At 40.6% G+C, this 18,717-nt stretch overlaps 1 protein-coding gene across 1 annotated transcript in view; it reads right to left on the reverse strand.

Moving 5' to 3' along the window:
* cdh13 (cadherin 13, H-cadherin (heart)) overlaps nt 1-18,717 on the reverse strand; it is a 1,096,178-nt gene that overhangs the window by 499,941 nt on the left and 577,520 nt on the right. Inside the window, exon 6 of the mRNA XM_043706651.2 lies at nt 11,722-11,866. Coding sequence (XP_043562586.2) covers nt 11,722-11,866 — 145 coding nt within the window. The remainder of the gene's footprint in view (nt 1-11,721; nt 11,867-18,717) is intronic.

Consider the following 18,717-nt stretch of genomic DNA (forward strand, 5'->3'; position numbering starts at 1 on the left):
GTGATGTGTTCGACTCAGGAAGCCCTTCAGGCAAACTGTCAGATTGCAAACAGTTATCGTGAGCAAAGACAGGCTGTCAATGCTGAAGATCTGGAGGCTGGGGCAGACAAAGTTCAATGACTTGACACGACTGGTCATGGTCATGTATACATCATCAAATGTCAAATCCTACCAACTGCATCATTAACATTCAACACTGTTCAATGTAGAACTCCATGGATTACATACCAAGACTGTCAATTACAAATTACATCAAAGATTGACAATTTCAATTGACCTTCACACAATTAGCCCAACTGCAAGCCTCATACCCACATCTCACTGCTTGCCCATAGCCAGCTATGCAACCATGATAGCCCCTAACAGATTGCACCCCACTCACTGGCACACATGCCTCTCTCTTGCAGGTCAAGATGGCACCAGAGTTGAAATGGTAGGTGGTAAGCAGCAAGGAACAGGTGCACTTGCAATGTTTATGCCCAGAGCAGAGGCAATGCCCCACCATCACTGAAGTGCCCATGCCTGAAGCCTTGGAGTGAGGCCTATAGTCAGGCAGGAGCAAAGGATAGTGTGGTTGCCAGTTTCCCATACGCATGAATTCTGTCACAAAGGACTCACATGAACACTTTGACACAGGAGGATGATGGGTTTGCATTTGGAAATGTTTGACACATTGGTGGCCATGATAGTAAGCATAGAGCAGTATAGTACCAACTTGTCACAGAGTTTTATCCAAAGATTTTGGTGCTCATCTTCTTCAAAGTGGAAGTGCTGGCCAACTCCATCACTACACTTGTGGATCCAACCTTGGTTTTGCCACATATCTCAATTTCCACTGCAGCATGAATAAAAACTATGAGAATGCAGCAGTAGACTCCCAGACTGAAGTTGCAACATGTAACCTTATGACTAAGCAAGCTCAGATCTATGCCATGATTCTTATGAAAGACTGATGTTGAACGGGGCTTGTAGAAATGTGCAGAAGCTCAGCAGTTTATCCTCCAACATGTTATTAGAATTCCTGAATTGATTTGGGGGAGTGGTAATGGCTTGACGGAGCATGAATGTTCTGACCTCTGTCAGATTGACAACTCTTATCCTCCCACTATTGCCATTTAGCCTGTGCCTCTGTGTTTGCCTGTCAGCTGAGTGCCAGTGAAGGCTACTGTCCATGTCATATTCATGACCTTTGCACCAGAACTTGTCACACTACCAGCTGTTCAAGGACAGATAACCAGAGCACTGGCAGCTTCCCAACATTAAAGGAAGCCTCGATGTATCACATTCACACAGATAAATTACCAATCTCTTCCCACTCAACAGCTGACAAATGGAAGGAGTCATAAATAGCCATCAAGTGATGCTTACTCACCAATCACATACTCACCAGTGCACAGTTCAGGTTCTGCCAGAACCATCTGGAACCAGAATTCAGCACAGCCTCAATCCACAAATAGATGCAAAGATGGAATGACAGGCGAGAGACCAGAATAGCTGCTCTTGACATCAAAGTAGCATTGAACCACATATGGCAATTGCAGCATTAAATAAAACTGAAATCAAGGGGAGTCAACAGAAATCTTGCAGTGCTGGAATCAAGCGTGACAGAGATGTCTACAATTTTCAGTGGTTAGCTAAAACAGTCCAGAGTCAGCATTCTAACAATTCTTCTGTGCATGTAGGATTTTCCAAGACTTCATTTGTGTCTTACACTCAGTCATAAAACTAACAATGAGTATGTTTGCTGAAACCACCAGGCTGTTTCAGTATAATTCTTAGATGTCATCCAATCCCTCTACCCTGCCCAACTTCTCCATTAATACAGCAGCCAATTGCAGCTTACAGTAGAAAATGGATAATATCCAGGCCAGCAATACAAACATGAGAACAGGACCAACCGAGTCAGGCCTGCCCTACTATTCAATACTATCGTGGCTGATTAAACACTTCAATGTCTTTTACCCACCCCATTCCCATAACTCCGAATGCCATTGGAAAGCAGAAATCTATTAATCTCAATCTTAAACATACTCAAAAAGCGGAGCTTCCACAGTCCACTGGGCACAGAATTCCAAAGGTTCAGAACCTCAGAAAAGAAAGTCTCCTGATCTCCTAAATGGGACCTCCCTTCCGCCCCCCCCCCCCCCCCCCCCCCACCCCCGTTTTAAATTGTGCCCCCTCGTCCTAGACTCACTAGACTAATCTTTCCTGCAATTCTGCTATCTGTTTCTTTCAGTATTTCATAAGTTACAATGAAATAATCTTTTTTCCCAATCTTATCTCATAGGACAGGCTTGCCACCTTCAGAACAAACCTGGTGTATTTTCATTGCTCTCCCCATATGGCATTAATATCTTTCCTCAGATAAGGAAACCAAAACTACACAAGGACTCCTTTTGCACTCTAACCAAGCTCTTACACAATCGAAGCAAAACTTCAATACTCTTTCAATAAAGGCAAATTCCATTAGCCTTCCACATAGCTTGATGTGTGATGGGATGTTACTTAAGTCCTAACAGCATCTAGATGAGGATACCTCATTTGGACATTGCCCCTACAACTGGACCAACTCATCTTCCAATGAAGAAGAAGCCTCATGCTTCAAACATTGATCTGCATTTTCTCTCCTCAGGTTCCTATTGACATGTATCTTTAATGTTTTTGTTCAGGACCTTTTGATCTTGAGGCTTACCAAATTTTAATTCATCTTTTGGAAAATCTCCACACAATCAGAAAAAATTAATTGGTTATTATATTCTTTTATTGCTTGATCATTTATTAATATTCTATGTGCAAGGTGTTATAAATAATCCTTAAATAATCAGCGTATTTGAAGATCCTCAGTAAATCCTGCAAGAATTTAGACTTATTATGGGAGAAGTACTTCAATAAAGTTCTTTTATAAATTGGTTTAAGGACTGAAGAACATTCACGACAAATAATACTCTGCCCTCCAGTGTCCTCTAACTCGCCCAATCCAGCAGCCAACTGCATTTTACATGAACATGAAAAGAAAGGCCAAACCAGACTACCAAGCCCTCAAGTAATACAATGTGTGGAGCTTTGTGAACCATCCTTCTCATTATGAAATAGAGCTAAGTCCTGTGGAAGAAAGTACTGATGCAATTCTTCAGAAAATTGCTCCAGAACATTTATCCTGATCCCATATAGAAATTAATTAATAATGGACAATACATTGTTCGAGGACCTAACTAATTAATCCACAAATTTCCAATACACCTGTATGCCCAGTTTACCAGGAATTCTCAATTGCTAATAAAATACTCAAAATTATCATATCTACTACTAACCTTTTCAGTGAGATAATAATCTTCTGAAAGAAGAAATGCTTCCTGATGTTTAAACTGATCGAGCACTTTATTGGCCATTCTATAAACTGACAACAATTTGCATTAATGTAGCAATTTTCATGTGATAGAATGTTCCAAGTTGCTGCATAGTTGTGTTAAACCTCAGTTATGTTCTCAAAGAACACTGTTTATCCAAAATGAGCAGCCCTAACAATAACCACAAAACTGAATTTAATTTTGTGAAAAGGTCTAGAGGTTCGTCAGACCCAGAAATAGTAAAAGCTTTCAGAGAGAATTCACAGAGTACAACCAATCAAATCATAAACCACTGTCACTAATACGCCAGGGGCTCCCAGTTCTGAAATAGCAATAACGTATTATTGATCAGGATGTTATTTGAAGATAGAGGCCAAATTGAAGATTTCAGGTTGGCTGCCTGGCAGAAAACAGTATGCATAAATGGGTCTTTCTCTGATTGGCAGATTGTGATAAATGGAGTTCATTTGGGTTCTGTGCTGGGGTCTCAGTTTTTTTATAATTTATGCAGTGGTCTGAGCAAAGACAGGTACTTCAGTTGCAAGAACACAAAACATTATTATTTATTCAGAGGATGTGGACTTCAGTGCTGGGCAAGTGTTTATTGCCAATCAACAGCTGATGTTGAGAACGTGTTGTTGAGCTGCCTGTTTGAGCAACTGCAGACCATTTGGTCTGGATACATCACAGTGCTGTTGGGGAGGGAATTCCAGGATTTGGGCCCAGCAACACTGAGGTAGAGTAATATATTTCTAAGGCAGGGCGGTGAGTAGCTTGGAGGGGAAATTGGAGGTGGTGTTCCCATTTACCTGCAGCCCTTCTTCCAAATGGTAGTGGTCATGAGTTTAGAAAGTTCTGTCCAAGGAGTCTTGGTGAATGTCCACAGTGCATCTTACAGATGGAAAGGATGTACGTTGTGAAGAGTCATAGAGATGTACAGCATGGAAACAGACCCTTTGGTCCAACCCGTCCATGCCGACCAGATATCCCAACCCAATCTAGTCCCACCTGCCAGCACCCGGCCCATATCCCTCCAAACCCTTCCTATTCATATACCCATCCAAATGCCTCTTAAATATTGCAATTGTACCAGCCTCCACCACTTCCTCTGGCAGCTCATTTCATACACGTACCACCCTCTGCATGAAAAAGTTGCCCTTAGGTCTCTTTTAAATCTTTCCCCTCTCACCCTAAACCTATGCCCTCTAGTTCTGGACTCCCTGACCCCAGGGAAAAGACTTTGTCTATTTATCCTATCCATGCCCCTCATAATTTTGTAAACCTCCATAAGATCATCCCTCAGCCTCTGACGCTCCAGGGGAAATGGCCCCAGCCTGTTCAGCCTCTCCCTGTAGCTCAAATCCTCCAACCCTGGCAACATCCTTGTAAATCTTTTCTGAACCCTTTCAAGTTTCACAACATCTTTCTGATAAGAGGATATAAAGATGATACAGATCAGGAGACCATAGATATTTGAAGAGAATAAGGCCATTGGCCCATCAAGTCTGCTCTCCCATTTCATCATGGCTGTTATGGTTTCTTAACTCCATTCTCTTGCCTCCTCCCTGTAACCCTACCTCCTCACCAATCAAGACATATATATCGCTGTCGTAAATGCATTCAGTGACTTGGCTTCCACAGCTTCCGTGACAATAAGTTCTGGCTGAAGAAATTCCTCCTCATCTCAGTTCTAAGGGGTCTGCCCTTCAGTCTGAGGTTGTGCTCTCAGGTCTGAATCTCTCTTACTATGGAAACATCTTCTCCACATCCACTGTATCCAGGCCTCTCAGAATTCTGCAAATTTCAATCAGATCCCTCCTCATTCTTCTAAACTCTCTCATTTCAGTTTTCAGCAGCAGGAAAAGGGCGAGCTTGGACCAGGGACCTGCCAGGAAAGGTTAGCCACTAATTAAAATCTTTATATCTGACATCGGAGAGCTGAGGTTTCTGGGAAAGGAGGGAGTTATTTTCCCCTCAGCTATATAAGTGAGTGTTTTCTAAACCCGAGACCCTAACCTTGTATGGCCTCCCACCCATCCACCTCCTCTAACCTTAAAAACCAGGGACACATCAGGTAAGCTTCTCTTCTTTTTTACTTTCCGATAAGGGGACTAACAGGGATTGGCAGTGCAGGGAGAGGAATGTTCCTCTTGCATGATATTTGAGGTGAGGGACGCCATTAGTGTCCCATCCAAGTACATCTGCAGGAAGTGCACCCAAGTCTTGCTCCTCCAAGACCGCGTTAGGGAACTGGAGCGGGAGCTGGATGAACTTCAGATCATTCAGGAGGCAGAGTCTGTGATAGATAATAGTTACAGGGAAGTAGTTACTCCGAGGCATGAAGAAAGCTGGGTAACTGTTAGAAGGGAAGAAAACAGTCAATGCAGAGACCCTTTGTGGCCATTCCCCTGAAAAACAAGTCTGCCATTTTGGATACTTCTGAGGGCGGCGGCGGGGGGGGGGGAGGGGTGTAGAATGACTCACCAGGTGCATGCAGTGGGATGCAGGTTTCTGGCACAGAGTCTGTCTCTGTTGCACAGAAGGGAAGCTGGGGGGGGGGGGGGGGAGAAAGAGGAAAGTGTTAGGCATTGGGGATTCAATAGTTAAAGGGTCAGATAGAAGGTTTGTTGGAAAGAGACTCACGTTTGGTGTGTTGCCTCCCAGATGCCAAGGTCCGTGATGTCTCGGGTCGTGTCTTTGGGATCCTGAAGGGAGAGGGTAACCAGCCCCAAGTCGTGATCCACGTAGGTACCATCAACATAGGTAAAAAGAGGGATAGGGATATAAGGCAGCATTTTAGGGAGCTAGGGTGGAAGCTGAGAGCTCGAACAAACAGAGTTGTTATCTCTGGTTTGTTACCTGTGCCACGTGATAGCAAGGCAAGGAATAGGGAGAGATATCAGCTGAGCACATGGCTGCAAGGATGGTGCAGGAGAGAGGGTTTCAGGTACTTGGATAATTGGGGCTCATTCTGGGGAAAGATGGGATCTCTACAAACAGGATAGTCTTCACTTGAACCAGAGGGATACTAATATCCTGGGTGGGAAATTTGCTGGAGCTATTTGAGTGGGTTTAAACTAGCTCAGCAGGGAGATGGGAACCTGTGGTGTAGTTCCAGTGCACAGGATGATGAGAGTAGGGAGGGCATAGACAGGACTTCACGGTCACAGGAGTGTGCTGGCAGACAGCAAGCTGGTTTGAAGTGTGTCTACATCAACGCCAGAGGTATTTGAAATTAGGTATGTGAGCTTGCAGTATTGATAGGCACCTGGGACTTCGATCTTGTGGTCATTTCTGAGACATGGATAGAGCAGGGTCAGGAATGGATGTTGCAGATTCCAGGGTTTAGATCTTTCACTCAGAACAGGGAAGGTGGTAAAAGAGGGGGAGGTGTGGCTTGGTTAGTCAAGGACAATATAACGGTGGCTGAAAGAACTTTTGACGAGGACTCATTTACTGAGATGGTATGGGCTGAGGTTAGAAACAGGAGAGGAGAGGTCACAGAGAAATTGTTCAGATGAGGCGATGGAGAGTTACAGATTAGCTAGGAAGGATTTAAGGAGAGAATTAAGAAGAGCAATGAGGGGACATGAGCAGTCTTTAGCAGGTAGAATAAAGGACAACCCTAAAGCTTTCTATAGGTATGTGAGGAATAAAAGAATGACTAGGGTAGGAATAGGGCCAGTCAAAGACAGAAATGGAACTTGAGTGTGGACCCTGTGGAGGTCGGAGAGGAGTTAATATTTCTCATCTGTTTTCACTCAAGAAAAGGAGAATATTGGAGAGGAGAAGACTGAGATATGGGCTATTAGACTAGAAAGGATTGAGGTTAATAAGGAAGAGGTGTTACCAATTCTAGAAGGTGTGAAAGTAGATAAGTCCCCTGGGCTGGATGGGATTTTATCCGAGGATTCTCTGGGAAGCTAGGGAGGAAATGGCGGAGCTTTTGACCTTGATCTTTGAGTCGTCATTGTCTAGAGGTTTAGTACCTGAGGACTGGAGGATTGCAAATATCATGCCCTTGATCAAGAAGGGCAGTTGAGATGACCAAGGTAATTATAGACCAATGAGCCATATGTCTGTTGCAGGAAAAGTTTTGGAAAGGATTATAAGAGATAGGATTTACAATCATCTAGCAAGCAACAATTTGTTTGGAGTTAGTCAACATAGTTTTGTCAAGGGCAGGTCATTTCTCACAAATCTCATTGAGTTCTTTGAGAAGGTGACCAAGCATGTGGATGAGGGTAGGGCAGTTGACGTGGTGTACATGAACTTCAGTAAAGCCTTTGATAAGGTTCCACATGGTAGGCTGTTGGAAAAAATGCAGAGGCAGGGGATTGAGGGTGATTTAACAGTTTGGATTAAAAACTGGCTTTCTGTAAGAAGGGAGCAAGTGGTGGTTGATGGAAAATATTCAGCCTGGAGTCTGGTTACTAATGGTGTGTCACAAGGATCTGTGTTTGCGACCACTGCTGTTTGTCATTTTTACAAATGACTTGGACGCAGGCATAGGTGGATGGATTAGTAAGTTTACAGGTGACACTAAAGTTGGTGGAGTAGTGGACAGTATGGAATAATGCTGCAGGTTGCAGGGAAACTTGAATAAACTGCAGAATTGGCTGAGATATGACAAATGGAGTTCAATGCAGATAAATGTGAGGTGAATCACTTTGGGAAGAATAAGAGGAAGATAGAATACTGGATCAATGGAAAGACTCCTTGTAGTGTGGATGTGCAGAGGGATCTTGGAGTCCATGTACATAGATCCCTGAAAGTTGCCACCCAGGTTGATAGTGCTGTTGAGAAGACATATGGTGTGTTAGGTTTTATTGGACAGGGATTGAGTTCCAGAGCTGTGATGTCATGCTGCAACTGTACAAAATGCTAACGTGTCTACACTTGGAATACTGTGTACAGTTCTGGTCGCTCCATTACAGGAAGGATGTGGAAGCATTGGAAAAGGTGCAGAGGAGATTTACCAGGATGTTGCCTGGTCTGGAGGGAAGATCTTATGAGGACAGGCTGAGAGACCTGGGTCTGTTCTCATTGAAAAGAAGAAGGCTAAGAGGAGATTTAATAGAGACATACAAGATGATCAGAGGATTAGATAGGGTAGACAGTGAAAGATTTTTTCCTAGGATGATGACTTCGGCTGGTATAGGGAGGCATAATTAGAAATTGAGAGGTGATAGATTTAAGACAGATGTCAGAGACAGATTCTTTACTCAGAGAGTGGTAAGGGCGTGGAATGTCCTGCCTGTCAATGTAGTCAACTCAGCCACATTAGGGACATTAAACAGTCCTTGGATAAGCATATGGATGATGATGAGAGAGTGTAGAATCTCATTGATGATGTTAGCTAGTATGATGATGAAATGTCTGCAAACAAATCTCCCAGCTCAGCGAGCTAACTTACATACTTAGCAATTCAATGTCAATTCATTTGATGCAGGAAGTGTACGGCAAACCGTATTTCCTTCTTCATCTAAGCGTGGTTTAGTTACACCACCATGAACATACTTGCAAGATAGAACCTTACCGAAGATCTGCTTTACAAATGAAATTCATAAATGTAACTAAAACGTGAACACTTTTTTTCTTCCATCCTGTTTCATTTTCACTTTCATACCAAATTATGTTTAAACCTTGACCAATCAATGAGGCAGAGGAAATGGATGAAGACGATCTTAATCTCATAAGAGAAAACACACTTATAATGATTTTTAAAATTCATTTGCAGGATGAGGGCATCGCTGGGTGGGCCAGCATTTATTGCCTATCAGGCATTTGAGAGTCAACCACATTGCTGTGGGTCTGGAGTTCAGACCAGGTAAGGATGGCAGTTTCCTTCCTAAAGAACCAGAAAGATTTTTACAACAATGGTCATCATTAGACTCATAATTCCAGATTTTTTATTGAATTCAAATTCCAACATCTGCCATGTCAGGATACGAACCCAGGTACCCAGAACATTATCTGTGTCTCTAGATTAACAGTCCAGCGATAATACCACTCGACCATTGCCAACCAATACATTCACACAATATTCTTATTTCAGAGGAGGCTAAAACAGCGGAGTAGGCAACTGTGACAAAAGCAGGAGGCATTTCGTACAAATATCTTAATATTTAACGACCAACTACACTTTCAGAAACTTGTAAAATATTGGTCTTGATTCACATTCTGTGCAATTGAGAGAGTTTTAAATGAGTTAACATCGCACTGACTAGTTCAGTAGCATCAAAACAAAATCAACATTTACAGATAAGCATGCAGCTAGAAGTGATCTAATTTCCACAAACACCTGAGTTAGTTTCATTCACACAACCTCCTAACAACTTAATAAGCACTTTAAACAACCAAAGTATAACTGAATAAAATTGCAAATTGAATCTAACACCGGTTTTTACTGTTGATTTGACAATTTGCATATTTATCTTCATTATCTTGTCTTCATTCAGTAATTTTTTTGGCATATGTGCTGAGATATGCAGGCAGATAAAGCCATTATTATTCTTTCCTTCAAAGTTCTCGGTTTCATTTCCAGAAGCCATACAGCTCCCTAATACCTCAATGTTTAGTTACTAATACAGCATAGTGAGGTAGGAAGAGATGACGAGCACACAAAGATTGACCTAATGAAGTCCTAGTCTCTATGCAGCTATCAGGAGTTATTAAGCAGGGGTGAGGTGGCTCATTCAGAGGAGAAGGGAATAGTAGAAAAAAAAAGTTGCTCAGAGCCAATGTATGTAATTTTTTCAACCTCGTCCCTGACAGCATGACTAATAGTGGTTCAGGAATCTGAAGGCAAAAGATCAGGCTTTACCAAAGTTCTTTAACGGAGCCACACCATCAGGGTCACACCTTGCAGTACTGCAGCTAGTCAGGAGGGAGGGTGGAATAACACCTAGAAGTTCACCATTTTGTTAGAATCAAACTAAAGGGACCTTGACACAAGTTCCAATGACAAGGTAACACATGAGGTTTTGAAGCTGCAGCAGCCAAAGGAATGTGGAGGTGACTGAGAAAGGCAGTTCCTCAGCTCACTCACTCTTACCTGAAAGTCTTCCTCTGGGACCTGAGAGGCTGTTATGAGATAGGTTCATCCAAGTGAGTGTGAAAGAGCACAACCTCTCCAATCAGACTGGTCTGGAGGAAAGTGACAGATAGAGGCAGCTGCAGAGATGTACTGTCTCCAGATTGGAGACAATGCACCTTAAAGATGCATTGAGTTATCATCGTGGTGGTGGGCCAGTATCAAAAGCAGATCACAAAATGACCTTGCTTCATAAGTCAAGCTTCATAAGGAGTATTACATTTATAATATTGAGAATGTCAAGCACAAGACATAGGTACAAACTGTCCCTGAACTAAAAGCAGCCTGTAGATAGTGAGAAAATTGTGAGATAATTGACCACAGTTTCTAGAATTCAGGCTGGAGTCCAAACATGATTTCACATACATGAGGTGTGATGCCAAGTATAACTCAATTGTAGAAAGGTGAGGAGATGCAATTCCAGCCTTAGATCAACAATTGATAGAGCCACCACTGAATGGGATGTGTGAGTGTTCTTGATGTTGCCAGGAACAAAGTGGCAATCTACTCACACATGTTACGCTGAGTTGTGTCTGACGTCTATTGTCCACATAATAAATGCTTAGATCTAGATTTGAGCAATCAGACAATAATTATTTCTTTGGAAGGAGTTTATATAATATAATGTTTCCTTGAGGTCAATGTGTCACAAAGACAACATGGCTGACAATGAAAGCCTGAAAACAAATCAATCTTTTTTTTTGACAGACTCGGTAATCCAATATCTGAACTAGACAGCTCTGCAGTGTGCCAGGGTAATGCTGAGAAATTAAATCTGGACAGTTGGATCTGTTCACCTCTAACTCATCCACAATTTGTTCCATTTAATTCTACATAGAATCTCTAAGTAAGCGTTAGAATGGATAGAAAGGCCTTGGCACAAAAAGCAGTGCAAGGCTTGCCAGTTCTCTATCATCATCAGCTTTAGATGAACTTTGAATGATCAAATAAAACATTGGCAGTGGTCTGTAACCAGCTTGCCCTCAATTATTAATGGTTGTGTGAGAGAAAATAATGAGAGAGTTTAGCATTAAATGATTGAATTATAATTAATAGTCCAATATGTTTAAATCATTACATTAGAATTATACAAAATTGTCTAATCCAACAAAGTGTTACACTGATAAAACTCTTCCTAAGAATGAGGCACAAGAACAAATCAAGATGAACTTTTACTGAAATATTTGGCATTCATTATGAGCATATAATTTCTTCATGACTCTTAATGTCTTGTATGTTTCTTTCAGGAGACAGCTTCTAACTATAGATTTAACTCACCAGTAGGGGATGCTTCCAGGACATGGCCCACGTACGGTCCTTCCCTGAAGAGAGGTTTGTTATCATTCTGATCAATAATCGTGATATATAGAGTGGCTGGTCCTTCAAGGAGTTTCCCAGTGGAGTCAGTGATTTCAACTTGCAGCTATTTGAGGTAGAAATGGATCGAGTAAGTTGAATTATTACAGTGACAGAAGCATGCACCAACAATCTTTCACATCAGCAATTTCCTTAACCAGTCCTCGGCAGGGTTAACAAGTTAGTCCCAGAGGAATTCCATCAGAAATAAGTAAAAATCCATATGTTTCTCATTCACAGAAAGTCAATTCACATTTAGATCCTACTTAAACTGTTTGCAATCAACTGCAAAAATAAGCTAGAAAACACTGTAAAGATAGAATGAAGATGTACTTTCAAACTGTATCTAATTTCATTCCACTCTTCACAATCTAGGACTATTGAATTGAAGGAGTGATAAAATTCAGACATTTCTAGGAAAAAAAGATTATTTGGCCATCATGCTATTTTTGACAGTTCTCTGAAAGGCATAACTAATTAGTCCCACTCCCATTTCATTCTCCCTGTGGCACTTCATATGTTTTTCATTTCAACTCTACGTCCAATGCTCTTTTATAAGTTTATCTTAAACCTGCTCTAATGACCCTTTCAGGCTGAGATAAACCAAGGCATTACTTTTGATCATGCGAACAGTTGAATATTCAATGCATTCATATAATAATTCATGATTGTAACAAACACATCAAGCTACATCAAAATTGCTATTTCTGTTAAAAGACCAAAGACTCTAATATAAACACAGTAACGTTGAAATTCTGCCAACAATAATTTCAAACCTCAACGGTGATGTAGTCTTTCTGAGCTTTGTGAATGACCAGATAGATCATTGCTTTAATTTTTCTCTTACGGTACACTTGATGCAACATTGGCTCATTTGATAGCACTCACAGTCCCAAATTCAGAAATTTGAGAGTTGATGCAGGGTGTGCTACCTTATCAGATGTGTCAATCTTCACATCAAGCAATAAATTGAGGTCCTGTATGTTTCATTTGGAGCTCTCACTTGGGATTATTTGACAAACATTAAAGAATCGACTGAGGTAAATGATTTTGGCTCCTTTTTCAATCAACGATAGGAACAAGGGCTATGGGCAGAAAATTTTCTGGGTGAATAATAGGCACAAACACAGACACAGAAAGACATGTAAAAATGGGTGTAAAGTAAGGCATGAAAAGGTGAGAATAGGTCCTCTTGGCTCAGTAAACAAGACATTAAAATGCTAAGAGGAAGGGCTTTTGCCCAAAACATTGATGTTCCTGCTCCACGGATACTGCCTGACCTGCTGTGCTTTTCCAGCACCACTCTAATCTAGACTCTGATCTCCAGCATCTGCAGTCCTCACTTTTGCCTAATTAAAATGTTAAGACTTGTTGTGAGGAGATTCTTTGAATGCCGATACCAGTGGAAAGTGAAGACAAGGGGAACACTATTGTTGTTTTGGGAAGATGTGAGGAAAGAAGTGCAGGAAATGGGTCAGACACATAGACCCCTGGTCAACCAAAGTGGGAAGGTATTCCTCAATTGAGCAGCAAAGAGGCAGCCCAGTGCATCATCAGAATAGATATGACAGAGGTGGAGAAACTGGGAGAATAGGATGGAATCCTTACAGGAAGTAGGATGTGAGGAGGTGTAGATGGTAACTATGGAAGTTGGTAGACAGCTTATCTATGGAAGTAGAGAAATCAAAGAAAGGGAGGAAGATGTCAAAGACGGAGTGAGTGAAGATAAGAGATGGATGGAAATTAGAAGCAGATTTGATTCATTTTTCCAATTCTGTACAAGAGCAAGAAGCAGCAACAAATACACCATCAGTGTATCACAGAAAGAGTGATGGGTAGGTCATATCTCCTGTGGAGATAGATGGTAGAGAGAGAGAGAGGAAAAGAGAGAGACAGAGATAGAGACAGAGTAAAAGAGAATGAGAATAAGAGAGAGTGTGATTGTGGGGAGGCAGCGGGAAGGGAGGGGAGAGCGAGAGATAGAGAAAAAAGAGACAGAGAGAGAAAAAGAGACAAAGAAAGACACCAAGAAAAAAGTGACTTGTCCAAAACAGGTCATTTAAAGTCCACTTTAGGAAATGCCTGACATTGAGAAAAAAAGGAGCTTGGTCCAAATGCATATGCAGATTGGGCACAGCTTCTCCCACGGTTACCCTTTTCAGTATTAAGCCTACACTTTACTCAAAAAAAAATGCTAGCACTTCAGCATTGCCCCAGTATTCTTTTGACCATGTAACTGTAAATTCGTGCCAGGGACAACTGGATGCCTTATGTCTTTATAAATTGTAGTGATTATACTAAAAAAAGTAAATAAATGGTTATGAAGCATTTTGAAATGCCCTCAGGACATGACAAAGTATAATAAGTTCTTTATTCTCCAGCTACAGAGTGCAAAATCAAGCCCTTAGCTCAAACTGGATATACTGAATAGAAAAATATAGCACTTTTTTTTTATCAAGCACACCTAACATAGAGTATTAAATGTGAATTTATATCATAAATCTAATTTTTTGCCTGAAGAATATTTTCTCTGGAGCATTCTGTGACATTTCTATCCCTTTACTTTTAAGAACTATTCATTGAGCCCTTAAACCAAATAATTTTCTGATATGAGACACAGAATGTTTGAAAGCTGCAAAGAATATTGCATACTCAAAGGTTAGAATTACAATATCATTTTTAAGAACTGCACAAACCATTTTGTTCTATTTTCAAGCTAGAAAAGGAACTTCTCTGCAAATAACTTTTTCTGAGATATTGCCAGTGATGTTTTTGACATTTCCAGTGAGATAGATCATGCTAAATACTGATGAATATTTGGAATGGACCTTTTAAGTCTAAAACAAATCAATGCACCCATCACTAAATATTTGAAAAAAATGTGATGCAATTTAAATGGGGAAAATAAAAATCAGAAAATAAGTATCTCAAAAATTCATTTCATAGATATTGCATCCCAACAGGAATTGGAACCTTTTAAGAATAAATACTGTTGAAATGAGCCTAGACCACCCACACAGACTCATGCAGATTGATCATTCTAGCCACCTACTGTTACAGGATCACAGAACTGTTATGTCAGAGAAGGAGGCCATTTGACTCATCGTGCCTATACCAATTCTTCAAGCAAGCATCATTACTTGGGGCCATTCTACATGGTATCACAATCCCAACAGAACATAGAGGCAGAGTATTCGAGTATATACAATGGTGTCCTTTCCATTCTATCCATGCCACCCATCAGACTGCCCATTTCCTGAACAGCAAGCCTAGCAATGTAAACTACACACTCCTAGAGTGGACACATGCCAAGTATATTGAAAAGAAGGGGCATCCAGTCTTTGAGCTACCTCATTACAGTGAACACTGCCACAAGTATTAGAAAAGCTGCTCTCTCAGCAGATTTTCTTTGAGCAATGAAACTTGCCATTGCTTGGACTTAGTAGAGAGTGTGGTGCTGGAAAAGCAAAGTAGGTCAGGCAGCATCTGAGGAGCAGGAGATTCGACGTTTAGGGTATAAGCCCTTCATCAGGAATCACAACTCAGGGCTTATGTCCGAAACATTGATTCTCCTGCTCCTCGGATGTTGTCTGACCTGCTGTGCTTTTCCAGCACTACACTCGACTCTGATCTCCAGCATCTGCAGACCTCACTTTTTCCTAATTGCTTGGACTTTGATTGTGTAAATGGGGGTGGTGGTATGGGTGGTTGGGTGGATGGTGGGGGGAATGGAAGGAATGAGGTGTGAGGCTCACAATTTCTGTTTGGACTTCTATTCCCATAAATTGTGTTTTCTAGCTTGCTTAGAGGCTGGTTTGTGTTTTTCTAATGACAGGTCTTGCTGTCCTGAAATAGTTCATGATGATTCCTCAATATACATCACAGAGCCCACTAATGATTCTAGGAAACCCAGACAGTGCATGGCCACGTGGCAAGCAGATACCTCTGTTTGCTAAAGATTTGACACAAATAGAATTATCAAAGTTAGAAATTTGAGCTAATGAGAGTATAGAACCAATATTCTAAATGTCATTGCATCTTAACAGTTTCAACCCAAACCCCTCTGCTTTGAGATAGAACTCTTTGATTACATTTTAAAACTGACCTGTAAGAAACATGACTTTATCCTTCCTTCCAAATTAGTCTTTCCTCTTGACAATTCTAAATAATGCTGTAGGCCAGCAAAAACCCAGCGCTTTGCTTCTATATCTGGGAAAGCTCTCGCTCATGTTTGAGAATGAAAAAAAGATAAATCAGTCTTCTGTTAACTTATAATAAGTGATTCAGCATTGCTTAATTTGAAAGAACACAATTTAGCTATCATAATTTTATTAAAATTGTGGGCAAAGCAATGCTGAATGAGTATGATTATCAGTAATTTCTTGATATTAAGGAGTACAGCAGCAGACGTTTGAGATTTCATTGCTTTGCAAAGACAGTGGTAAATAAAAAATAAATGTCAAATGATTTAAATAAAGAGATGATATGATGAATTGGATGCATTTTGCGGAGAATGGGAATTTGAGATATATTAGTTTGTATGTCCAACTTCGTAACTGTATATTCTCTCCCAGTGCTGTACATTCTCTTGTTCCAACATGCGAAGCATTCACATCTTAATACAGAAAACTACAAATTCTCTAACAATGATTTTGCTTCTAGCTTAATGATAGCCAGCAGAAAAATGTAAGTAATGTTAGAACCCTCAACGGTTTCTGCATTGTTGTATTTTTCGCTTAGAGCTGTGAACTGGACTCTGAGAGCTGGAGGTAACCTTTGAACTGTGAGCAGCAGCTTGTTTTTCCTAAAAAAAACAAGCAAGCTTCTCTTTGTTTTTAATGCAACATTTTGAAGTTAATTGTAGGTTGGTTCTTGTTCAAAGTACCTAAATGACTTTTCAACTCCAGAGAAGTATTATGCTTAAACAGATGACAGATGTTTGAAAGTTAACAGGGGCCTCATAGTGAGTTATAGTGCCCAGCAGTCTATGAAATGGAATGCAGAAAAACAGAAACAAAAGTTTGAACCCCGTTTTATTCAGAAGAATCGTGCCGGTCAAAGCTACAGGATGGAGGTTTGATTGCTCCTCGGTTATCCTCTCATTATTAACTGACTGAATGTTTGGAGAATAGAATCTCAATTATAGCTATTAAGTGAATATTTCGCAAAGCCTACAGGAAGCTATTTGCATGCATAGGTGTTCATGAAAACCAAGCAAGACACAATCCCATGTGTTGTGGAGACTGCTTAAGTGAACTAGCCAGTTCTTTATCATAACTCATCTTTTTTTCTTAATCCCTTATCTATGTCTGTTGTCTATTCATATATGTGAGAGTGGGGACTAGAATTAAAGGGGATTGCATTGAAATTATAGACATTATTTAAAATTCCTTGTTGCTGAACGTTGCTGTGCTAAAGCTACTGCATTATTAATAAACTGCTAAATCTTTTGTTTCGGTTATAAACCTGACGTCTGGTATCTATTATTCACAAAGTCTGATGATAGTGGTTATTCATAAGTCGAAAAGTCTGTCACTGAAAAAACACAACAGGCCAGGCAGCATCTGAGGAGCAGGAGAGTAGACTGAAGGGCTTATGCCCCCAAAAATGTCAATTCTTCTGCTCCTCGGACACTGCCTGCCTTGCTGCGCTTTTCCAGTGCCACACTTTTCGACTCTGATTTTCAGCATCTGCAGCCCTCACTTTCTGCTTGTTATTTAGAAGCTCAGGTCAGGAACCATGTGTGTCAATTTTGAGGGCTTTTGAGGGTTTTAATTTTTCTGTGTTGAGAGTACAGAGATAGGGGAGGCTGATTTGATTTGACTGTCTGTCCCTGTCTATTATTGGTACAATGATCTGATATATATTTGAAACCCTAAGCTCCAGTAACTTTGAGCATATCTACCAGAATCCTGGAAACTTGGACAGAACAGCAATTTGTATGTCTACTGCGTCTTTTTATGTGGAAAATGGATTTACTGAGCTCGGATCAATTATGCTTTCATAGCATCAAATTCCATTTCAGATTTCAATGTTTATTGCTTCCATCACTTCTTTCTTCAGTGAAATTTTCTCTTTATCATATCCCTCTTTATGTTCTTTCCCCTCCTTTGTTATGTTGAAATCAGGGTCAATCAATGACAACAGTCTAATAATCAATTGCTCATCAGGAGTGTGTGTTTATTAAAAACAGAAAAGCATGTTACAACATAACAACAACCAACTGATTTCTATATGTACAACCTGCCAAACTGAAGCAGATTAAATAAAGACAGAGTTGCAACATGGTATACGCAGAGCACATGGACTCCTAAGAGGTAAAGTTTGTTAAAGGGAAGCAACACAGACAACATAGATAATTTCCTTGATTGCCAGTATTATATTCTCTGCAGTTACTGGGATGAAGCAGTTCTAAAATATGAAAGGAAAACTAACTTTGATATAGCATATGGAGACTAATTTTCAATAACTTCTTCACCCTTTAAAAAAAACCCTTATCCCGCCTACAATTGCGGATGCAGCAAACATAAAGATTTTTCTCTGCAGAGGGAGGAGGGAAGGGGAGACACGCATCTCAGAAGATTCTGATGCCTTTTCTCTTCAAGTTCTCTTTGAATCCTGCCGGGATTTTACACATTCATTTTTCTGTAACCTTAAACCCCATAATCAGTCCACAAATTCTATCTCTTGAACATTCCTGAATTTTAATACCCTACCATTAAAACTAGGGATGCTCAACAAGCCAGAATTTGGCAATGTTTTTAATCTGCAGGTTTGTTAGTCTTGTGATTACAAATGCCTTTAACTTAAAAGTTCCTAAGTTCTGAAATTCCCTGTCCAAATCTTCCCTTCTTAAAAGCATGCCTCAATACCAAGCACCTTGGGATGTATTATCATAGTCATGGCACTATAAAAGAA

This window comes from Chiloscyllium plagiosum, unplaced genomic scaffold (genome assembly GCF_037043375.1).
Source record: "Chiloscyllium plagiosum isolate Xiang-an unplaced genomic scaffold, Cpla_swu_hap1 HiC_scaffold_17, whole genome shotgun sequence".
Classification (NCBI taxonomy): domain Eukaryota; kingdom Metazoa; phylum Chordata; class Chondrichthyes; order Orectolobiformes; family Hemiscylliidae; genus Chiloscyllium; species Chiloscyllium plagiosum.